The sequence below is a fragment of the Polyodon spathula genome, chromosome 26 (genome assembly GCF_017654505.1).
Source record: "Polyodon spathula isolate WHYD16114869_AA chromosome 26, ASM1765450v1, whole genome shotgun sequence".
NCBI lineage: Eukaryota > Metazoa > Chordata > Actinopteri > Acipenseriformes > Polyodontidae > Polyodon > Polyodon spathula.
This window is the reverse complement of record NC_054559.1, coordinates 9,573,224-9,598,395: the sequence shown is the minus strand read 5'-3', so window position 1 is coordinate 9,598,395 and position 25,172 is coordinate 9,573,224. Positions and strand designations below refer to the sequence as shown.

General features: G+C 36.9%; 1 protein-coding gene and 1 long non-coding RNA gene across 4 annotated transcripts; both read left to right on the top strand.

Moving 5' to 3' along the window:
• Positions 1-5,512: 5,512 nt before the first annotated feature.
• LOC121300785 (phosphoribosyl pyrophosphate synthase-associated protein 2-like) lies at positions 5,513-19,823 on the top strand. Of its 3 annotated transcripts, XM_041229651.1 has the most exons (12): positions 5,513-6,681; positions 6,759-6,855; positions 9,805-9,965; positions 12,210-12,262; positions 14,031-14,097; positions 14,404-14,576; positions 14,886-15,001; positions 15,752-15,807; positions 17,248-17,396; positions 17,671-17,741; positions 18,041-18,187; positions 19,079-19,823. In XM_041229651.1, the coding sequence occupies exons 2-12, from the start codon at positions 6,808-6,810 to the stop codon at positions 19,235-19,237; spliced, it is 1,200 nt and encodes a 399-aa protein (XP_041085585.1). In that variant the 5' UTR covers positions 5,513-6,681; positions 6,759-6,807; the 3' UTR covers positions 19,238-19,823. The 3 variants fall into 3 exon arrangements, with proteins under 3 accessions (XP_041085585.1, XP_041085587.1, XP_041085586.1); XM_041229653.1 differs by lacking the exon at positions 6,759-6,855 and having other exon boundaries at positions 5,515-6,681; XM_041229652.1 differs by lacking the exons at positions 5,513-6,681; positions 6,759-6,855 and adding an exon at positions 6,889-7,006.
• Positions 19,824-22,479: 2,656 nt separating this feature from the next.
• Positions 22,480-24,737, top strand: LOC121300797. Its single transcript, XR_005947568.1, has 3 exons — positions 22,480-22,557; positions 23,597-23,667; positions 24,399-24,737. It is a non-coding gene; the product is annotated as an uncharacterized LOC121300797 (long non-coding RNA).
• Positions 24,738-25,172: the final 435 nt, after the last annotated feature.

Sequence of the window (25,172 nt, the reverse complement as noted above, 5' to 3'; positions counted from 1 at the left end):
CCAGACTTAAATCCGATTGAGAATCTGTGGCAAGGCTTGAAGATTGTTGTCCACCAACGATCCCCATACAACCTGCCAGAGCTTGAACAATTTTGCCAAGAAGAATGGACGAATATTGCACGATCCAGATATGCAAACCTGGTAGAGACTTACCCCAAAAGACTCACAGCTGTAATTGCTGCCAAAGGTGGTTCTACCAAGTATTGACTCAGGGGGGTGAATACTTATCTAACCAAGACATTTCAGTCCGAGGGGGGGTGGGGGGGGGTAATTGACACAAAGTGATATTTTTAATAGAACGGATAAGTCACAACTCATCCAACACATTTAGTTTTTCTAGGTTTTTTCAGGGTAAATTACGTCCCATTTAATGCATCAAGATTTGTCAGATTGTAACACAGCACATTTGAAAAACTTCCAAAACTTCCATATAGTTTATATATATATATATATATATATATATATATATATATATATATATATATATACATACCAGCCTTCCCTCTAAGCTTTTTAGATACTGAGAAACTTGTCGTTTTGACTGAGAAACGGTAAACTAAATCAGTGAGAAACCTTCGGCCACACATGAACCCTTTTAATATATTTTTGTTGCATTGTACAATTTTGAAACAATATTCCAACACAAGTATCTCAACTTGCTTCCTGCCCATCCTCTGATGCTATGCAGCCCTGTCAGTTGCTGTCATAGATACAGACTGCATGCTTAACTGGTGGCCTGCATCAAATTGCTTTATACTACTGTATAAAACACCGGCATCTGCACTGCCTTCAACTGTAACCATCACTTGACTCATTGCTGGCATTAAAATAAGCAGGAAAACTTAATAATTATATTACAACAGGTCAGAAAACCAAATATTCAGCACAGTTGTAAGAATCATATTTACAGTCTCTCACAAACACAGTAGTTCAGTCTACAAATAAAGGGGGTTTGAAAAGACCTGTTTAGCTTATTGCAGGCATTTACAATAGTAATACAAAATATTAAACAGTTTAGTAACAGCCCAGCAATGTCATGTGAGAGTAATCCACAAATTAAGTTTAGCATTTTACTGGCATTGTGTCTTACTGAAATATTCCTTTTTTTTTTCTTCGTTGGTGCAGCCACCATGTTGAGTTTGTGCAGAGACATGGAGCAAAGTTACATGATGAATAAACTCGCAAATAATGGACATGGTAGGTTTTCTTCAATTACAATACTCTTAAGTGTGTATATTCGACTAATTCGACTATTGTGCTGATTACATTTACCAGTTTCAAAATGCTTGATGATTTCTGAAATGGTTGTTTTTTTTAAACGGGAATAAAACAAAAAACATCAAAGTGGTAGACAGACACACATTAAGTCTTTGCAAGAACGTTCTCAAAATAATAGGTTTACCTTGAATGGCTGGAGTCTCGATTGAAGTTGATATTCGTGATAACTTGCGAAAGTTAGTAAACTGAGTGCGAAGGTTGTTGCCAGTTACTGCGAAAAATGCACGCACTTTAGCCTTAGAGTGGGTTTTGTGCTGCTAGAATGTCTGAGCCATTTTTTTCAAATGTACAGTTTGTATGCCCCATAAGTCCATTGCCCCAATGACTTGATCAGGTGTTGAGAAATGTTCCTTGAAGCAGCTGTGGTTGCAGCTCTGATCCTGAAGGCATGGCATGAACAGATTGATGAAAAAGGCCAGCTTTGGAGATCTGGAGTCTTGCAGGGTCTGTGCAGTTAGAAACGGGTCCAGTGTTGCGGATTGGGGTCTGGAGGCGAGATAGCTCAACATGGAAGTGTGGGGACAGAAAACAGAATTAGTGTGAGCAAGGAAAACAGTTTTTCCTTCACTTAATTTATCAGATTTACTTGTTTAAGACACCCCTTGAACTACATGCAACAGGACCTCGCTAGGTGGCTAGAGGGAGCAGAAAAGGGCAAATACAATTAGTACGATATTTTACATGTTTTAAAATGTACACAATACGTAACCTGAGATTGGAGTCTATATGAACTGCAGCTGAGATGAATGTTGTTTCTTTGTGATGGGTGGTTTGGAAAATGAAGGATCCTGAATGTCCCACAGCGACATTAATATCTGTGGTAGTGGTTAACAGAACATTAATTGCAAGTAGCAAGGTGATATATCACCCGATTAGTTACGCACAATGTAGGGAGACACGATTGCATTAAATTAGCGAAGCCATCAATTCCATGGTAGATTTTCTGAGTAGTCGAACATAAATGAATGCAATTAACAAAGTGATATTGTAACCTGATGAGTATATCATATGAAAATAGACACTAATTACATTGAGGAAAGCAAGAGTAGAATTCTTCAAGATTTAGTATGTGACCCGGCAAGTATGAAAGTATCCAGCACAAGCTTAAAGGGGAATGAAGTTAAGGCTGCTCCTACGTCCGTATGTAAAGCATACAGCAATCTGGAATACATTTTCTATTGGACCTTTATGGTTCACTGATCTGGCAGAGCGTATGCGGTCACTGTGAAGCCGAGAGAGACATGCCAGAGCCCACTAAACAAACGCATACAAATGAAAACAAACCAGGTAAACCAGGCCTATAAAAATTCTCACAACTAAAGCACAGAAAATGTAACAATGTAACGAAAGTCTGGTGACACATAGAAAGCACAGACGCAGAAATGTAAACCGATTAGTGGGGTTTGCAGCACTGCGTAAACAAGAAAAAAAACAAAAACAAAACAGACCTGCAGCAGAATTAAATTGCGGCGCTTGAAAATGAATGCCGTGCCCTGGTATACAATTGAACTGTCGTGTCCATATGTGATGATAAGAGACACCACCTACATGCCCTGCGGGGACACGAAACCAAGGAAGCATGGTGAAAGGGCTATATATAGGAACAGTTTGATTATGTATGTGACCAGAGGGAGGATCCTCCTATCAGAAATAGTTTCCAATTAATTACTCTGAATGTGGGAAGGGTATCTTTGCAGACAGGAGGCTCCAGCCGTGCAGCTCCAGCCCTGTATATAAGCCAAGGGACAAATATAGTTTAAGGCGGCACTTGGAGGTCCATCTTAAATGGGCAGTACAGTATGAAGGTTTGCTTCATGTTTAAAGTTTTTATTATTTTTTATGCTTTCACCTTAGATGAAAAATAAGTAAAGTTGTAATCTCCATTGTGTTAAAAGGTCATATTAATCTGTTATTTCAAATGTTATTTTTGAGAACCTCTTTTTTTATTGTTACCTTGAAACACCTGGAACTACATTAAACATTGTTTCAATTCAAACAGGTGTAAACTGGAAGATGTTCACAAAGGAGTACATTCAGGAGTACCGTGCTGAGTTCCATACTACGGAGCGCAATAAGAACATAAGAAAGTTTACAAATGAGAGGAGGCCATTTGGCCCATCTTCCTCGTTTGGTTGTTAGTTGCTGATTGTTCCCAGAACCTCATCAAGCAGCTTCTTGGAGAATCCCAGGGTGTCAGCTTCAACAATATTACCGGCGAGTTGGTTCCAGACAGACAAACAAACAATTTTCTGTGCAAAAAAGTGCCTCCTATTTTCTGTTCTGAATGTCCCTTTATCTAATTTCCATTTGTGACCCCTGGTCTTTGTTTCTTTATTCAGGTCGAAAGAGTCCCTTGGGTCGACGTTGTCAATGCCTTTTAGAATTTTGAAAGCTTGAATCAGATCGCTGCGTAGTCTTCTTTGTTCAAGACTGAACAGATTCAATTCTTTTAGCTTGTCTGCATAATGACATGCCTTTTAAACCCAGAATAATTTTGGTCGCTCTTCTTTGCACTCTTTTTAGAGCAGCAAAATCCATTTTGAAGTGAGGTACCCAGAATTGAACACGATATTCTAGATGAGGTCTTACTAATGCACTATAAAGTTTTAACATTACTTCCCTTGATTTGAATTCAACACTTTTCACTATGTAGCCAAGCATTTTGTTGGCTTTTTTTATAGCTTTCCCACATTGACAAGATGAAGTCAACATAAACTCCTAGATCTTTTTCATAGATTCCTTCTTCAATTTCAGTATCCCTCACATGGTATTTATAATGCATATTTGTATTGCCTGTGTGCAGTACCTTACACTTTTCTCTATTAAATTTAATTTTCCATTTGTCTGCCCAGTTCTGAATGCTGTCTAGATCATTTTGAATGACCTTTGCTGCTGCAAGGTGTTTGCCACTCATCCTATTTTTGTGTCGTCTGCAAATTTACAAGTCATTAATGTAGATTAGGAAGAGCAGGGGACCTAATACTGATCCCTGTGGTATTCCACTGGTTATCTCATTCCATTTTGAGGTTTCTCCTCTAATCAGTACTTTCTGTTTTCTACATGTTAACCACTCCCTAATCCATGTGCATGCATTTCCTTGAATCCTTACTACATTCAGTTTGAGAATTAATCGTTTATGCTGGACTTTGTCAAAAGCTTTCTGGAAATCTAAATAAACCATGTCGTATGCTTTGCAATTATCAATTGTCGATGTTGCATCCTCAAAAAAATTAAGCAGGTTACAAATATTTTGACCCGGTATATGTGGAATGGACAGCGGAGAGTTTTGCAGGGTTTCTATAGTGAAGGGGAACACCCTGGCTTCTGTTAAATGGATGGTGTCCCATTTTCATGTGAAATAGCGTCCCTGTGAAATATAGGTTTAGGTTTAGGGTTAGGGTTTGGGTCGTGGCAAATAGGCTGGTGGTGTGACATCACTATACAGTCTAACCAATCAGGGTGAACTTAGGACAGTATTTTTCATGGCACCAGAACACAGTCCATCTTAAAAATGTCTGCCTTTATATTTTGAATGAGGGTTTTTTTAAATCTTATTTATTTATTTGAAATGTATATAAAATGTCCAATAAAATTTCCCACTTTAAAATGACATTGTTTAATTTCCTTGTCTGTTAAAATAATGTTTTAAACTGCTACACATCTGTGCTCAACAACCTGACCTTCCAGTCTTTATCAACAAACTCAAATTCTGTTAAATAGCAAAGTAGCTTGCCATAACTTAAAGGAATACATTGCAAGATCTTGGACTGGCGCATTAATGGAAGAGTCCTCGGGATTCTGTTCTTCAAAGGATAAATAAAGTTTTAGAATATTTACCTGAAATTACTTGGCCCTTGCTAAAAAAATAAATAACTAAATCAATTAAAACTATGCAGGTCAAGGGGGGAAACGATGATACAAACCTTGACGAATTCACGGGGTTAGAAAAGCACGGCAGGAATTGTAGTGATGCATTTCTCAAAATTATGCATCAAATAGGATATCATACAGCTGTGCAGAGGGCGGGACCATGACCAGGAGCAGGTGGGGCAGGAGATGAACCCGGAGAAGGAGTGCAGGCATAGGCAACATGATGAGGGAAAGCAGCGGCAAAACCACCAAAGGCTATTAAGAATCTTTTCTAAAACAGCTACAGCAAAACAAATTAATATAATTATATATATATATATAAGACTATATACTTATCTATATATATATATTGGTGACATTTTCGGAATCTGATAGTGAAACGCTGTAATTAGTTCATGGAGATGAGGCAGAGCGAACAGAGCGGCGAATTTTGAACTGATTTAAATTGATTCGATCAGAATTATCTGTTATGAATGGGCGCCTTTATCATTTTCTTGGCCCCTTAATCTCCACCTATGCCGAAATTAGCCAACTGAAATATATTTCTGTGTGGGTGAATGCGAATAATACAGTATAAAAAAAAACCGTGTGTTTGAAAATATCCGTGTAATTATTTGTTTTATTGTTTACTTCCATGTTTGTGAACTGATCGTGAGTGACGCAATTAGGCGCTGCGCACGCATGGCTACAGGGTTGTAGCTTCTGTTCTGCAGTCTAGACACAATATTTCCACTTGACACAGGAGTGATTTGCTAGGTAAACTTGTCCCAGAATCGTCATTAAGCTATACAGACCGTGGATAAGTATACAGTATTTATTTAGTTCGCTGGAGAGATTCTTAAGCCGGCCACCGAGAAAGACAGCAACGAATAGCTAAGCTGACAAACCATCCATAAATAATTAAAAACCCATTGAAAATAACCACGTTTGAGTAAATACACATTGATAGCTATATATGCAGTAACTTGGGACGGCGGGAAGGGGAGGGGGGAAGTAACATATTAAAGTTGTTTTTCAGCGCTGTCTGATTTCTGGACACATACGGTGACTTGTAATATTCTATTTGAAACCACCCAAATGTTAAAGCAGCCTTTAGTACACGTCTGCACCGCAATAAGATTAAGAAACGTGACAATTGAATTACACCTTGCTGCATTTTATCCCGACTTACTCTTGTACAAGTCTAACAAACTTAATGCACTAACCCGTTCTCAACTTCTATTGGCTGGTTAAAAAGGCTTATCTTGTTTGTAGAAGTTTGTGAAACTGCGAACTGAACATTTCGCATTTCCCACCTTCCCACGACTTTCTCCATTTTGGCTCCGAAGTATCTTATAGCGCAGTACACAAACCTGCCACTCTATTCATTTGGTGTTCTTTAAAAACCAGTAAAAAAAAAAAAAAAAAAAAAAATTGTTTTTGGTTGGGCTAAGGAAGCGTCAATCACGACACACGGTCAGGTTGAGACGAGAGTACAAGATACTGTTATGAGACGTAAGGCTGGTTAACTGCTTAACAAAACATCACACACCGGTAAGGTTTTTTTTTTTTAAATTTATTTATAATTTAGTTTTTTTTAAAAAATTTTTTATAAATTGTAATTAATTTAGGAAGGCTTTCCAAAACTCTCTGTGCGTTCGTGCTGTGGTGCGGTTCTTGATGATGGAAAATGGCCAGTCACTCCCCACAGTGGCAGAAGCAGATAACGTAAGGTCATCTTTAGTCCTGCTTAATTATTTTCACTATATCCTTACAGTTGATACAAATCGCTTGTTTAATCTGACAAGTTACCGCTGTTGTTAAAAATAACCGTGGTGGGTGCTATATCATTTAGGCAACTCCCATTATGTCTGGCTCTGTAAGTAAATATTGCATTGTGTATAATTAGTAACACAAAATGCCTAGGGCGTCACGCTAAGATTGACAGTTTAGTGTTTTTGTTTTTAATTGTACAGTATATAGACACAGTGTTTCTAAGTATAAGAATGGTATTTATAGATTTTTGGTGTATAATTCATTCATTTTGAAATTGTTATTTCCCAGTGCATTTGCTATGTGGCAGGTAAGAACAACAAGGCATGATACACACCGCAATGTAATTGTTTTGACACACGTTAGGTTGAGGGAGCCTACATTGTCAATGTGTGTGTGTCTATATATATATATATATATATATATATATAATATATATATATATATATATATATATATAAATTACCCTCTCTCGCGGCCAGTGAGTTACAAGAAAATAATTTCATTCTAGGTTTTCTGTGACGCCATAAATTACGAGACCGAAGGTCGAGTAATATTTATAAACGGTCACAGAAACCCGAGATGGAATTGGTTTCCTGTAATTCACTGAAGAAGCTCATCTATTTTTTTTTATAATACGTGGACACCCGTGTGAGCTAATGTTAAACTAAAGAAGATGAGGTTCAATACAGTTCAGTTTTTTTGAACATAGTGTTTCAGTTCTGTACAGACGTTCTGTGTCGTTATCCTTTTCTCTGAGATTCAAATGTACCAGCTTTATTTACATCTTTTTATTTGAACTTATTCTCGTGTTGTTCGTCACTAATGAACATTTCTGTACTGTGAGTGTTGTCGAGTGATTGAAAACGAGATATTTTGTGTTTGAATTGAAAGTGATGGTCTCGAGGAGTCGAATGGGTCAGAGTTTAAGTATATTTTCCTCTAGAGGAATTATCACTTTTTGACGTCACTGCTGTGGTATTATGCCTTTTCGAATGGCTCAGGATGCAAATATAGCCTTCATCCATCACACACACACACACACACACACACACACACACATATATATATATATATATATATATATATATATATATATATTATATCTGTATGTCATACACACACACACACACACACACAGTGCCTTGCAAAAGTTTTCAGACCCCTGACCAATTCTCTGGTACCAACAAATGGTACATTGAAATTTCGTTCTGTTTGATATTTTATTTTTAAACACTGATACTCAGAATCAATTATTGTAAGGTGACATTGGTTTTATGTTGGGAAATATTTTTATAAGAGAAATAAAAAACTGAAATATCTGGCTTGCATAAGTATTCAACCCCTGTTCTGTGGAAGCTCCCAGTTTGCACTGATGAAAAAAATTGCCCTAACGAGGACACAATTTCCTTACCATTGGCCTCCACCTGTGAACCATTAAAGTTCCTGTCACATTTTCTGGATAAAAACCCCACTGTTGAAGGATCATTGGTAAGGCAGTGAATCTGAAGGAAAATAAAGACCAAAGATCATTCTATAGAAGTTAGAGAAAAAGTAATACAAATGCATAGATTAGGGAAAGGGTACAAAATAATATCCAAGTGTTTGGATATCCCAGTGAGCACAGTTGGATCAATAATCAGGATGTGGAAGCTGCATCGCACCACCCAGGCTCTGCCAAGAAAAGGCCGTCCCTCAAAACTCAGTGCTCAAACAAGAATGAGACTTGTGAGAGAAGCCACAGAGAGGCCAACAATCACTTTGAAGGAGCTAGAGAGTTCAGTGGCTGGGAGTAGAGTAATGGTTCACCAGTCAACCGTATCAATAGCTCTGCATAACACTGGCCTGTATGGGAGGGTGGCAAGAAAGAAGCCGTTACTCAAAAAGTACCATGTGAAAGCACGTCTGGAGTTTGCCAGAAAGCATGAGAGTGACCCAGCTGCGATGTGGGAAAAGGTTTTGTGGTCAGATGAGACCAAGATAGAGCTTTTTGGCCAAAACTCAAAGCGCTATGTGTGGCGCAAACCTAACACTGCCCATGCCTCAAGACACACCATCCCTACAGTGAAGTATGGTGGTGGCAGCAGCATCATGCTGTGGGGATGCTTATCAGCAGGGACTGGGCATCTTGTTACAATTGAAGGAAAAATGGATGGAGCAAAATACAGGAAATACTGCAAGAGAATCTGCTTCAGTCTGCTAAAAAACTGAAGCTTGGGAGGAAATTCACCTTTCAGCAGGACAATGATCCCAAGCACAAGGCCAAAGCAACATTGGAGTGGCTCAAGAACGAAAAGGTGAATGTCCTACAGTGGCCCAGTCAAAGTCCTGATCTCAATCCCATTGAGAATCTGTGGCAGTATTTGTCAATTGCAGTCCACGAGCATCATCCAACCAAGCTGAACAACCTGGAGCAAATCTGCCAAGAAGAATGGGCCAAAATCACTCCGACACTGTGTGCAAAGCTGGTACATACTTACCCCAAAAGATTTAAAGCTGTTATTGCAACGAAAGGTGGCTCTACCAAATGTTAATGTGTGGAGGTTGAATACTTATGCAAGCAAGATATTTTCATTTTTTATTTTTTTTTTTTAAATATTTCCCAACATAAAACCAATGTCACCTTACAATAATTGATTTTGAGTTTCGGTGTTTTAAAATAAAATATCGGACAGAACGAAATTTCAATGTACCATTTGTAATTCAGTAATATGAGAGAATTGGTCAGGGGTCTGAATACTTTTGCAAGGCACTGTATGTGTGTATGTGTGTGTATATATATATATATATATATATATATATATATATATATATATATATATATATTACACACACACACACACGAATTTTCCGAAGCAGTGCAAGCAAAACATGACAGTGCTTTTGGTGTTTTGTGTTTTCCAGGACGTGTACGACAGTACCACTGAGCCTAGGGCCGAGTTGTACCAACCAAGTGTTGCCAGGATAAAGACAGATACAGCCATGAACGCCCAAAAGGGTGGGCTGGTTATATTTACAGCCAACTCCAACCCTTCTTGCATGGCACTTGCCAAGAGGATTTCAGAGTAAGTATTATTTACAGCACTGCATTTGTAGTGTAGTTTTAGACCATCTTTAAATACAATAAGATTCTAGACTCAAAGGAAGAGGGTAGTACTACTAAATGTAACCTAAGATACTGGTGCCGCTAAATGCATTTGGTGTGGTATTTATTTGCTTTATTATGGTTTAAACAGTTCTGGTATTTTAGTATATTGTGTCATTGTACTAAATGGTCTTGTTTAATTACACAATTTGCGATTGTTAATTTTACTTGTAAATTCTGGGGCCCATTTCACATCTTTGTGGTTTGTACATGTTAGATTTCTCAGGTCTGCTGTGTACAGCTATGGCCAAAAGTTTTGCAGCACCCTATAGAATTAACAAATTTTACTTCTTAAAATTGAGTGAAACATCCTGAATAATGTTACATTAATGTATTGAATTACATACTGCTTTGTAGTTTTACATATACTTAAAGAAAAACTGATAAATTGAAGAAGGTGACATTTCGAAATCTAGCATAAAATACTGATTAATGTTATGGCTTCCAGTAGACTTTTGTGATATCGTTTTGTAGTTTCTTTGATTGCATGGTGTGAAATAAAGTAAGCTGTCCTAGTTCATGTACTTTTTCTTTTTTTTAATTGTCTCAATCCTAAAATTCTAGGTGTTGCAAAACTTTTGGCCATAGCTGTAATACACAATATTATACACTTGGAAGCCGCACCTATAACAGAAGACAATGACATGTTCAAGAATAGACCGGTTTCTTGCTTCTCCTATGGTTTCAGGGGAAATGCAAACACAAAAGAACTCCTTTGCTGTAGGTAAGAGATTGTTTAGGGTTCGCAATTTACTGTAACCTGACACTTCAAGCAGAAATCAGGACTTTGTAGTGAGCGTCTTCAGTGTTTTTCTGTTAAGGGGTTAATAAGTGGAAATCTTGCCTTTTGCTTGGTTTTGGATATGGGTGCTGTTGTGAGCAACCCATTTGTATTGTACTATTTTGTATTGGTACAGTAGACACAATATAATGCTATTTTGATCAAATGCAAATAGTAATTGCAATTATAATTACAATTGCACTAAAGTAACAAACAGCTCCACACATTAACGTTTATTCTACCAAGCAGTAATCGCAGGTACCAAATACAGAAAAAAACACACTATATATTGTTTTTTAAATACTAGCAGACAGTTTGCTCAATGTAAAGCACAACATTGAACTAAAAATTAAGCTTGGAAAGGTGTGTAATTGAACTGTAAGTGATCGATTATGTGGTAATTGTAATTACAAATGCAATTGTGTATGCCAAGGTTCAACCAGCTGCTATGGTTGTGAGCAAATCATTTGTATGGTAGCATTCTACAGGAGGCAGAAAACTGGAGAAAGATGCTTTCTTTTTTTTCAGTGCGTTTTATTCACCAGAGTCCACGGCTCTGTCAGCTCCTCAGATCACACACATACAAAATGGACAGGTCCAGCTCATTCTTATACCTTTAGCTCCGCTCCTTGTGCAGGTCAGGGTACCGAAGCGTACACACATCCCATTGGTCCTTAGACGCTCATTATGACCAATGGGCACAGATAAACAATCCCCAGTGGGGACGTACACAACAACCAAATGCAGGGGAGACACAGAACGCACACACGCAGGCTGGCACAAACAGAGGTGTACAAAGCAGCAGTGGGAAATACAGAGCAGGGAATTACAATTACAAACAGCGGGATTGAAATCGACACACAGTACGTGAACACACATACACAGCAGGCATTACAGTGCACGGATCACTACAATAATGTACTACTTTGTGGTAGTACAGTAGGCACTCAATACAATGTTATTTTGGCTCTTGTTAATCATGTTCTTTTGTTTTATTTATATTTTTTGTGTTTGGCAATTCAGGTAGAGGTGGTAGTTCATTTTGCAGGTGTTTCAAAGGCTTTGACACAGTGTTTTTTTTTAATTGGTCTACATCACTGAGGGTACTCCTCAATCTTTGTTTTGCCTGTGAGCTTTAGAATCTGAACATTGGGTTAATAAACGGTTTACATTTTCCAGAGGTTAACAGAAAAATATTTAGCTATAATATTGTTTGCGCTTCTAGTTCTGAACGTAAATATAGCCACACTATTGCATCATATTAAGCTATTGTCCAGAGATCATGATGCCTATTGCACACAGCACAGTGCACAGTTACTGTAATAAATCACCAGGGAGCATTTTTTCTAATAATTATATTTGTTTGTGTTCCATGTTTTATAGGCGTCTTGGTGTGGTGCTTGGTAAAGTGCAGGTTTACCAAGAGGCAAACAGGGGTGAGTAGCAGCACGCAGATTTCTTTCTTTTAAGAGTTACCTCCTCGATATGTGTGTTGGATGTTCATGATAACCTGTCTATGAAATGACAAAGGAGCTGAAATTAAACATGTTTGCTTCCCTTTCACCAACAAAAACACATTTGAGTCCTTGTACCTCCAAATCCTCATTCCAGCCACCTCATTATAATTATGTAAATACATTTGACCTCAGATGTGAATGTTTCCTGAGCAATCCTCTTGTAATGGATTGTCAGATCATAAGCCTTGCATAAAGTAACTACCCCTGTTGATGGATTCCACTTTGTGGTTAGAATGGCAGTTGCATCCTGACGCTTGAGCAGGCAGCATTATAATGCAACGTGAAAACATGAAAGCCACCAGCTCTTCAGTGGTGATCCACTGTAAATGTGACATAATAAACAGTGGAAAAATGTTAAGTGCTAAACGCTGACCTTTGGGAAAACTACTCAGCGAAAATCCAAACCCTTCTCTGTACTGTTGAGTCACGCTTCATGCAGGCAAGAATCTGCACATTGTGGGGGGAAAAAGTGCTGATAAAGTACCATGTTGAAAGCAGAGCAGAATCTGTCATTGCTTTTTTTTGTTGATATCACACAGATCCAATCTTAACATTCATACCATTTAATTACTTCACTATATAAAGGTGTACTTGTTTGCAATTTAAAATACTTTATCAGCGATGTTTGTAAGTACAGTACTAAAAGAGTCAATTAATCCAAATGAATGGAAGTCAGTGATCTTTGTTCTAGTTAGTGCTTGCATGCACTGTGGGTCTTAAGTTCAAATATTTTACATAATTGTGGAATAAACCAAGAAGGAGATTAAAACAAGGGTTAGGATTTATTATACTCTTGTTATATGTTGAGAGATCAACTCTGTTTATTACACAAGCTATACTCCTCAAATATGGTATTGTTAAATAATTATACCTTGGGGCTGGCGGTACTGATAAGCTATTTTTGTCTTATAGAGAATGTGACCTCCAGTTTTACTTTTTAAGAACACACCGCCTGATTATTCCAAGCATGTGTAACTAGTTTGCATGTGTAGTGAAATCAGCAGGCTGCAGTCTCACAAATAGCCTTTGACTGTGGTGGTTTTTTAATATTTGGCATGGGATTTCTACTGCTGCAGTAAAAACACTTACATTATTTATTTTCTGCATCTGAAAGGCATGCAGTTGGAAAATCTGGACAAATGCACTTATTTTGAAGCTTAATTGTGAAACCAGATAACTAGTATATACATATAAATATAGATACATGTTTAACTACTTTTTACCAAATTCATTTTTTATACTGTTCCAAATTGTTTTATGAAGCTTAGTAAAAAATCCTCTAGCATCTAAATAGACCCTCAAAGTATACATGTTTGTACTCTCCTATCTCTCATCCATAGGTACAACTATAGGAAACTAGGTCAGTGTTTTAAATTAATGGTTTAACTCCCCTTCCTCTTTAGCTCCTCAAAGACTTTAATCCCCAGTGTTTATTTAGTGCAACATGTTCTGTTCAACCTATTTTAAAATGTCATGTTTTTTGGTTTTCGATGGATCTATTTTTGGACAACGTCTCTGTTTTTACCACACAATTTAGCATGATGCAACAAAAACAACTATGGGAAGTTGGAATGCTTTTACTCATACAAATGCGTTTTAAAAAACTACTTTTTAAATAACTCCTGAGTTAAAGCGGTCGGTGTGAATATGGCTTCTCTAATGGCGTGTTCATCATGTGTTTCCACAGAAACAAGAGTGCAGATCCAGGAGTCTGTAAGAGGGAAAGATGTCTTCATCATTCAGACAGTTTCCAAGTAAGTCCTTCATAATGGATGAGATTTATAAAACATAATGACAGTCTCTTTGCAAAGGACTGATTCATTTAGGGGAAATTAAATTGAATAGAGTGCTGGTAGATTTTTTTAGTGAACAGATTTTTCCTGGCCTATTATAATTTATACTACTTAACTCCTTTTTATTTATTTTTAAAATTTAAATTGCCTGATTTATTGTAGTGCTGACATTGTTTGTTAAAGCAAATGGGTGTATGCTGTATTAAAACGATGACTGTATGTCTTGATATAGAGTTCATGGTTGCTGTATTTCTCCCTGTGTGTCAGAGACGTTAACACTGCGATCATGGAGTTCCTCATCATGGTGTATGCCTGCAAGACCTCCTGTGCCCGCAGTATCATTGGAGTCATTCCCTACTTCCCCTACAGCAAGCAGTGCAAGATGAGGAAAAGAGGCTCCATCGTGTCCAAGTTAGTTGCGTCAATGATGTGCAAAGCTGGTGAGAACACTGCGTGATTTTATTTATATATTCACTTTTATTTATTATGTGAACAATAAACAGCAGACTGGGTTTGCTTGTTTTTCGTCACATCTGTGGAGGTTCTGGTGGCCTGCTTCCCTGCCATGGTCTATAATGTGATGAAAATGAAATTGACTTTACCAAAAAAAATTCATAATCAGGTGTTATTTACTCTCTATGTATTTTGTGTCACATTGACCCGTTAATGGGATGTGTGTGGAGTATGCCAAGTCCTTCATGTACTGTATATGTTCTTCTAATGTTTCACTGCCTTTTTTTTTGCTGAAGGACTAAATCACCTGATCACAATGGATCTGCATCAGAAAGAAATTCAGGGTTTCTTTAACATCCCGGTAGACAATCTGAGAGCATCACCGTTCCTCCTGCAGTACATTCAAGAAGAGGTAATGACTGGCAGTAGTTTTAGTTTCACTTTAACTGCATGAAGATTGGACTGAAAAGTCGGCTGCGAAACTTAAGTATGAAAATTAATTTGTTTACTATTCAAAATAGAGTATGTTTATGTATGTATGTATTATATCTGAGTTATCTTAAACATAATAATCCATTGGTTAAGATACACTGACCTCTAGAGGCCCTACATGTATGAAACACTGATTAAATATATATTGCAGATTTTATGTTGTATATGTATTTAGATTATAATTTTAATATCCAGGCTAGTTAGGCTTTTTCAGACACATTTACAAAATTATAATTATTATTATGGCTTGATGATTGGGCTTGAGCTTTAAAAAGTGTGTGAGTTAGTGCTTGGTGTGCAGATCCCTGAACTGTATTTTAGCCTATCAATTCTATTGTAAGTTCTCCTCAGAAATTAGAAGCTAAGCATGGTTAGGCCAGGTGCTGTGTTAGGTAGGCTTGGGACAGAACTTCCCAGGATGGTGTTAAATGTGCCTAGCCTAGCCTAAAAATAACAAAAAACAAATCATCTTTTTTTATTTTAGATTACACTACTGCAGTACAGTGATGCACAAATTATGTTACATTTAGGTGAAGACTTCACCCCCCCCCCCCCCCCCCCCCCCCCCTTAGGAACCTCCTATTGTCACTATTGTTTGTAGTTTTCAGAGATAGTGTTAAAACTGAGAACCTTGCAATGAGGGTGGGGTACATGTGTTTAAAATCTACAGATTCCTGACTATAGAAATGCAGTAATTGTGGCCAAATCTCCGTCATCAGCTAAAAGGTAAGCCAGCCATGTACTTTTTCTATTACTGTTCTTGTGTGTTTGCAGTTAGTTAGTATGAAGTCATTTTAATTATTTACTTTTTACATTTTACATGTTTTGATAATGTCCTATGTCAGAGTTTAATGTGTTTCACATCTCATTAGAAGGACCTACTCTTATACTGATGAGAATATTAAATAAACTATGATATATATAATATATATATATATATATATATATATATATATATATATATATATATATATATATATATATATATATATATATATGTGAACATAATTTAGATCTTTTATTTAACATCATGTAATCAAAGAAACTACAAAATGATATCTCAGAAGTCTACCGGAAGCTATAAGAGTATTTCATGCTGGATTTTGAAATGTTACATTTTTTTCAATTTGTCAGTTTTTCATTTTTTATGAAAAACTGCAAGTCGGTATGTAATTCAATGTGTTAATGTAACATTACTTGGTATTTTTCATTCGACTTTATGAAACACAGTTAGTTAACTCTACAGGGTAATGCAAAACTTTTTGGCTGTATATTGCGGGTTGCAAAAACGACATATATACGAATTACCCCTTAAGCTTACCGATAGACCCCTATATATATATATATATATATATATATATATATATATATATATATATATATATATATATATATATATATATATATATATATATATATATATATATATATATATACCAGATCCATGGTTTCAAATGGATTTTTCTAAATGCTGTGAGACGGAAGCTGCCTTTCCACTGCCCATATTCCCGTCCTGAAAGCCATTCCTGGCAATCCCTTTACAAGTGGGTTTGTTCAGGTCTCAGTAACAAAAATGTTTCAGCAAACATTCATAAAGCAGGCGGAAGCAGCACACAACACTGCTCAGAACAGAAAACACGAGACAGCGGACAGAGAGGACAACGATTACTTGAACTGTAGGCTCAACAACAGTGGATTTAGGTGGGTAACATTGGGCAGTGGAGAAACAGCTTTAAATTCATACGTATGCTGGGAGCTCAGTGCTCTTTGGCTAATGTGTCCTGAACATGTGTGGAAATCAGAAGCATGTAGGTGAACAGCAGCCAATCAGATGCATAATTGGCTGTGCCAGGATATTACTGAATATGTACAATTTGTAGTTTTTGAAGTGATTGACGTGTTTAAACTGTGTTTAAAAAATAAAGAAATAAAAATACCACAATACCTTTTATACAATAATTCATAGGTTTGATGTTCCTAGAAATATCTAGTGCTTAATAATATTTTATTTAATGGTATTTTTTTACCATTGAAAAGTCAGTGGTTGTAAGACAGCAGTTTTAATGTTGCAGTCTTGAGATGCAATGATAAACAGGGCCTTGTGAAAGCAGTAGCTGTCTTTTGGCATCAGATCATTCATATTTGAAGTATGTCTTGTTATTGCAGGGCACAGTCCTTTGCTGAGCGGTTGCGGTTGGGAATTGCAGTGATTCATGGGGAAGCCCAGGATGCAGAGTCTGACCTGGTGGACGGGCGTCACTCACCACCAACTGTCAAAAACGTAGGGGCCATTCACCCCAGCTTGGATATACCCTGTAAGTGAAGCCAGGGGAATCTAATACTGCCACCGGTATTAATATGAAGGAAATTTGGGGATATCTTTGGATTGTACTGCAGAACACAGGGTCAGAACGTGAAATGTTTGAAACCTGAGCTATCAGAGATAGAGCTAGGCAATGTGTTTCCTCAGCCAGAATATGATAAACAAAACAGCATCAACAAAAACAACACGGAAAGGCTCGAGTGCGTCTGATGGCCTTGCGTTTCCTGGCTGTTGTTCTCTAAAATTGTTTTGTTTTGCCACTACAGTTGTAATTCCTAAAGAAAAACCACCAATTACAGTTGTGGGAGATGTTGGTGGGAGGATCGCAATTATAGTGGTAAGTAGGTTTCTGTTATTGGAGCCCAATAAAGATAACACCACATGTCTTGCAACGCTTAATCGATTGCACATTTACTCCTCATTAATCACAATGTATTTATAATTGCGAGCTGTTGATTTGCTGTGACTTTCAAACGCACATTTGAAATAAATATTGATACAGCGTTCTTGTTTTACATTTGTAATCCATCTAGTTCTGTACAACAACGGTGTGTGACCGCTGCAAATCATATGATGCTGTATCAGCTTGCAAGAAACAGAATCATTATGCCCAATTACTATTCTTTGTTGTGACAGGACGACATTATTGATGATGTTGACAGCTTTTTAGCTGCTGCCGACACACTTAAGGAGAGAGGGGCTTACAAAATCTACGTGATGGCAACTCACGGGATCTTATCCTGCGACGCGCCGCGATTGATAGAAGAATCAGCAATTAATGAGGTGTGTTTTTTATTTATTAAAATGGTTCAAACTACATGCATATCCTGTAGAGCTGCTTATATTTGTGCATCCGTAGATGTGATCATTTGCCAGACTCTGTGAGAGACAGCCTTTCCTATGGGGAATTGCCAAATTGGAGAAATGTAAAAAAGGTACTGAAGGGGAAAAAAAACCTATTTTGCTTTTGCTAAAAAAGATTCTGTTGCAGTTAATTTTCAGTCCCTGTAAGCTGGTGAGCTTCGACTTGCGCTGTCATGCACGTGCCTCGGTATCTTATCTTCCTTGCTGCTCATTGCCGTTGTTCTATCACTTGCTCATCTGTCTGAGAAGATGGCCAGGCACTGAACTGTACTGATGTGCCTGACAGGCTCTGAGGTAGCAATTACTTCTTATAAAGGGCTCTTTTTATCTGGTGAGCAGAACAGTACGGCTTATAGCAACCTGAGCTTTTAATAATTGAAACTTCAGTGGGATTTTTCCCCAATCTTAACTGGGGGATGGGACGGGATGGACAAAAAAAAACAAAACAGAAAGGTGAATATATAACCCTGTTTAAAAAAAAAAAAAAAAAAAAAAAGGAGAGGATGTATATAGCTGCATTGATTCCTTGCATATATATTTTTATTAGAAGACAGCGATGGAAATCTTGTTGAATAGCAGTTTCACCCATTCCAGGTTTTAATGCAAGCTTGAGTAGCCACAGTGTATAGGTAACAAGTTCAGCTGTGTCTTAATAGACATAGCAAAATCCGGATTGGATCAATCTGCTATACAATGAGAGACTTATTTCCATCCCTACAGTCATCTTACATGTACACTGGGCCAGTTTCTCTGGCTGTGCTAATATGGTGATTTAAGTCTGTGAAACACACTTAACCCTTGTGTCTGCAGGTGGTAGTGACCAACACAATCCCTCATGAAATCCAAAAACTGCAGTGCCCCAAGATCAAGACTGTGGACATCAGCATGATCCTGTCCGAAGCCATTCGACGGATCCACAATGGGGAATCCATGTCCTACCTCTTCAGGAATATCGGGGTGGATGATTGAAACCTTCCTTTTGAGCCAAACTCAAGTGTATTGACTTATTTGTGTTTGTTTGTGTATAGATGACAGGAATGTTAAGTTCAATTAAGAGGGGCCAATTTTGTTAAAAATAATTGATTAGGGGAAAAAGAGAAAGAAATTGCATATAGACTCAATACTTTTTTAAGTTAAGCATTACATGTATGGTAGGTTGCACTGTGAGTGTTGCACTAATGCAGGACTCTTAATTTTTTTTTGAGCATTCCAGTTGTCAAGCAGCAGGGCAGTAAAAATTAATGCATGAGTTGTTGTAATATATTTAAAAAATTTAAAAGACAAGAGTATAGGGGTGTCAAGGACAGGTCTATAACAAATGATAACTTCTTATTTTTACGCATCAAAGCCTATATTCCTGGAGCAAACCAGGGAGAAATCAACTTGAATACTTACAGAAATCTGTTAAGTAGTTTATATGCCTCCTAAGCTGGGATCAGGGCAAGGTAACTGGTGCCAAAAGCTTGATATAGAATTTGAGTATTTTCAATATTTTATTTTTTAAATTTATTTACAGTGCCTGTAGAAAGTCTACACCCCCTTGAACTTTTTTCACATTTTATTGTGTCAGTGCCTGAGTTTCATGCATTTAAATGAGGATTTTCTTCCACTTATCTACATACCATACTCCACATTAAGGGGGAAAAAAGTTTTTATTGAGAATTATATTAAAAATACAAAACTGAAAGATCATAATCGAGAAGTCTCCACCCACCTGAGTTAGTACTCTGTGGAAGCATCTTTGGCAGCAATTACAGCTGTGAGTCTATTGGGATATGCTCTACCAACTTTGCACACCTAGATTTGGCAATATTTGACCATTCTTTATAAAACTGTTCAAGTTCCTTTGGGAGCGTTGATGGACAGCAATCCCCCATGCCACAAATTTTCAATTGGATTTAGGTTGGGGCTCTGACTGGGCCACTCAAGGACATTTACCTTTTTGTTCCTTAGCCACTCCAGTGTAGCTTTGGCTGTGTGCTTTGGGTCGTTGTTATGCTGAAAGGTGAACTTCTGTCCCAGTTTCAACTTTCTTGCAGAGGGCAGCAGGTTTTCCTCAAGGACCACTCTGTACTCCATTCATTTTCCCTTCTATCCTGACAAGTGCCCCAATACCTGCTGATGAGAAGCATCCCCACAAAATGATGCTTCCACCACCATGCTTCACAGTAGGGATGGTGTTCTTTGGGTGATGTGCTGTGTTGGGTTTGCACCAAACATAACGCTTTGCGTTTAGGCCAAAACGTTCCATTTTAGTTTCGTCAGACCACAGTTTTTGCCACATGGCTACTGAATCGCCTGAGTGTTTTTTTTGCATACTTCAAACAGGATTCAAGGTGGGCTTTCTTGAGTAATGGCTTCCTTCTTTCCACCCTACCATACAGGCCAGATTTGTGAAGTGCTTGGGATATTGTTGTCACATGCACACTTTGACCAGTCTTGGCCATAAAAGCCTGTAGCTCTTGCAAAGTTGCCATTAGCCTCTTGGTAGCCTCTCTGATCAGTCTCTTTATTGCTCGGTCATCCAGTTTGGTGGGACGGCCTGATCTAGACATGGTCTTGGTGTGCCATACACCTTCCACTTCTTAATAAGTCTCTTGACTGTGCTCCAGGGAATATTCAAGGCCTTTGATATTTGTTTATACCTATCCCCTGATCTGTGCCTTTCAACAACTTTGTCCCGGAGTTCTTTTGAAAGTGCCTTGGTGCTCATGGTTGAGTCTTTGCTTTGAAATGCACTACCCAGCAGAGGGGACCTACAGGAACTGCTGACTTTATCCTGAAGTCATGTGAATCCCTACCATTTAACACAGATGGAGGTCACTTACCTTTGTGATTTTTGAAGGTGATTGGTTACACCTGAGCTAATTTAGGATTGCTATTACAAGCAGGTTGGACACTTATCCAACCAAGCTATTTCATTTTTTATTTTTAATTAATTTTCTACAAATTTGTACAGTATTTTTTTTCACTTGGACGTTGTGAGGTAGTGTAGATAAACGGAAAAAAAAAATGTTTTAATGCATTTTAATTCCTGGCTATAAGGCAACAAAAGGTGAACATTTTGAAAGGGGTGTAGACTTTCTATAGGCACTGTAAGTGGTCTCAAACAAGCCTTTCGACTCACTGGTTATTGTTAAATAACTAGTTGTAATGCATGATTTAAAAAGAAATAAATGGATATTAAAGGATAAACAAAGCAAATATTTGTTTGATAATAAGCTATACTGGTAGTATTAGTATTGTAGTACTAGGCTGCATTTAAAGTTTGGACTGCACACTCATTATGTGCTTCTTGAATTAAGAACTAGGAGTATGTTCGATATATAATTGCTAAATAGAATAAACCTATTTTTTAAATTAATTTAAACAATATTCAAAATTGAGACTGGAGCTTTGGGCTTGTAATCTTTCTCATGCCTTCTGTGTATTGTTGGATACAAGTTGTGCGATAACTGGAGAAACTTACAAGCTTATTAATAATGCAGTTTGTAATTGCTAATTCAAGGGAGGCTTTTGTATTTATTTTCTGCAAATTGAAAAAGGTAATATGTTTTGATTTCTTGTTTATCAGGCTGGAATTATAATTTTTTTTATTAAACAATTTAATAAAATTGGCAGCGCCTCCTTCTGCAGTTTTTTTTTTTTAAAACAGACCCCCAGTAAAGAAACTTTACATTTAATAGCAAATGTTTTGGTGTTTTCAATGTAGAAATGAGTTAATCTACAAGTTACTCTTATCTTTTCCTTTTTCTTCATTTCATTTTTTTTAATCAAAATATTTCTTGTTTTGACTTGCGCTCTTCACAACGCAAGGTTAATGTCAAATATGTCCAAAATCATACAGACATTTCTCATTATATGCCATTCACACTTCACCTCTTGGGCAGTTGGACTCCACATCACCCACTGATATATGTATGAATTCATCTCATTTCAATACTAAAGACATATTTCCACATTTTTTTCTGATATTATTACATTTGTCTTTCATTAAAAAAAAAAAAAAACTTGAATATATAATGGGGTACATTTTAAACGGGCACAAAATTGACATAATGTGGTCATTTGTTAAACAGTAGGTGTAGACAGCAAGCACTGGAATTATATTTATCACCTTTGACATGTACAGAGCACTGGGTGTTTTTTTTTTTTTTTTTTTTTTTTTTTTTTTTTTTAACAGATCATCTGAAACCTCGGTAACAGCCCTTCTGGTTTCAAAAGAAACAGAATGAACCTAGTAAACACATTGCATGTGTGTTTGCTTTTGCAGAGCATTAAGATAAATGGTAATAGCACCTTTTTCCAACTACTTGAGATCTTGACGTCAATGACAGTCAATGCCATCTGCTCTGGGGGGTACTTGAAATAGCCTGTTAAGTTGAACACCTTTATGAAGTGTTTTGTGCCTGCCCATTGATCACATTTATTAAGTGCCACAAATCCTTCACATGTATGCATATAAAAAAAAAAAGTATACGGAGTACAAACTACAGAACACACTATTAACTTTTTAAATAGATAAAATGAGACTTTCTTTTGTAATATCTAATACATATATGTAAGTATGTGTGTGAGATATACAATGTATGTGTATAGTTGTTTTTGTCTTTATATAACAATTTGTTCCTGGTAGTTCTACTGTGCATTAAGACGAACAGGTGCTTTCATAGTTCCATGTCACATACTGTATTAGTGCTGTAATTGTATCATTAAGGTTAGGTCATTAGGGCTGGGAATCCTCTTTATAGGTAGATATTTGCTGCTTTTGGTTCATTAGCTACAGTTGGTATTGTCATTTATCAGTAAGGCGGTGACATATCTCGACCTGGCCATAGTCCCCATTTTATCAGTAAGGCGGTGGTCGACGGAAAGCGCCTGGCCAACCCTCACCGTTGAAGGCGGCCAACTTATATTGTCAGGATATGAACCCGTCCCTTTGAATTGGCAGGTCCAATTGTGCAATCGTGGGTAAACTGTTTAACAAGAATGTGATGCACGTTGGGTAAATATATGAAGATATATACTTTATATATATAGATATATAATATATATAGATATATATATATATATATAAGACACTTTGACAAAATTGATCTTCTAGAAAGATTCTAAATTTTTTTTCAGTCATCGTAAATTGTTAACTAAGCAGTATTAGTTTTAAAAAGTGCTTCATTGTATAATAATATGAATACTAAAGTTCTTCAAATATTTGAAACCAAGTGATGGTTATAGTATAACAGAGATGACATGATAACTAACAGGGTTATGTGCGATTTCACAGTGATAATGAGAAAAGGGGCCTAATCGACGTATCCTATTTTTCAGGAAAACAACTTTTTAGGTTCAAAAGGACACACCTGCAGACAACACAGAGACTATATTAACATCCCTGCCAGGTATTACAATATCTTTAGGGACTGATTCACACTATTATTCATGAAGAGGGCCTTAGATGCTTCATTAACACTTAATAAATAAACACTGTAACTGCCTGTTTTGTACCCCCACTATTATGAAGCTGTATATACATTTTCTTATCAGTTTAACAGGACCTTTCAGAAGTTCTAATTCATATAAGTTTCTATAGAAACAAATATTCAAAGTTAGTATGTTAATGCAGTTTAAGCACTATATATATATATATATATATATATATATATATATATATATATATATATATATAAATATATATATATAAATATAATATATATAATTAAGGGATTGCAGAATTTCATCGACTTTGCCGTGTGTTTGGGGAGAGGGGGGGTTGTCGTTCTTTGACTGGAAGTTTGTTGTTTTAGCACCAAAAACGGAAATAAGGCAGGTCATAAGCACAGTACTTTTTGATTGAATCTACTTCTGTTATACAACATATTGATGTGATTCCCATGTGAGTGATTTACTGTTTTTTTTTTTTGCTTTGCTTAATTTTACTTCTAAACTTCCTTATTAAACTTCTTTACCAGCAGTGGCAGCAGCAGTTGTGTGGTCAGTAATGGTCAGCGTGACAGCATATTTAAACAATGTTCGCAACGGTTAAGAGAACAAACAAGCTGTAATAAGAGAGAAAGAGTTCTGGGCAAACTGGTGCTTCACTGAGCTAATGAGCTTAATGATCAATTTCCAGCAGGTCCCCAGCCCCCAGTTCTCCACCTTTCCTGCTGACCAGGTAACTTCTCTCAATAATAATCAGATGGAGCGCCTGGCACTGAGAAAGGAGTCATGGACACCAATTCAACAACACCCTATTTCGCCTCTTCTCGAAACTTCAGTGTCTCCGATATCATTGTGATTGTGGCTTATTTTGTGTTGAATGTAGCAGTTGGAATATGGGTAAGAGCTTTTTTTTTGTTACATTTGTTTTCTGGAGTTCCAAGAAATAAGGAAACTGACATTTCGATCAAAACTTCTTTTCTGCACCTAGACTGATGGCTTGTTGCTGATAAAGATCGCAAGGTGTGGTTCAGGTGTTATTCCCCGTTGACCACTTCCAGTATCAACAAAGTCTCTTGTTACTGATTCCAGAAATATATTAGCATACTAGAAGCTTGATGACATATCCATTTTTAAACCTGGTCCAGTTAACTGAAATATTCTGGAAAAAGGACATTTACCTGAAGTAATCTTTTTCATTATTATTATTATTTGTACCTCAAACAGAAAGGAATCTGATTTTCTTTAATGCTTTCAGTAAGAACTGTATAATATATCTTACTTGAAATAAAATATTAATTATATACTAAAAGATATCTATATATATATATATATATATATATATATATATATATACCTGCCTTTAGCTATTTACTTCATATTTTATTCTAAACATTTGTATGCAGTACTGGTGTATTTGGTTTTACAGGGTCAAGCCTTCAGAACTAGGACCTGCCTTGAGGCAGAG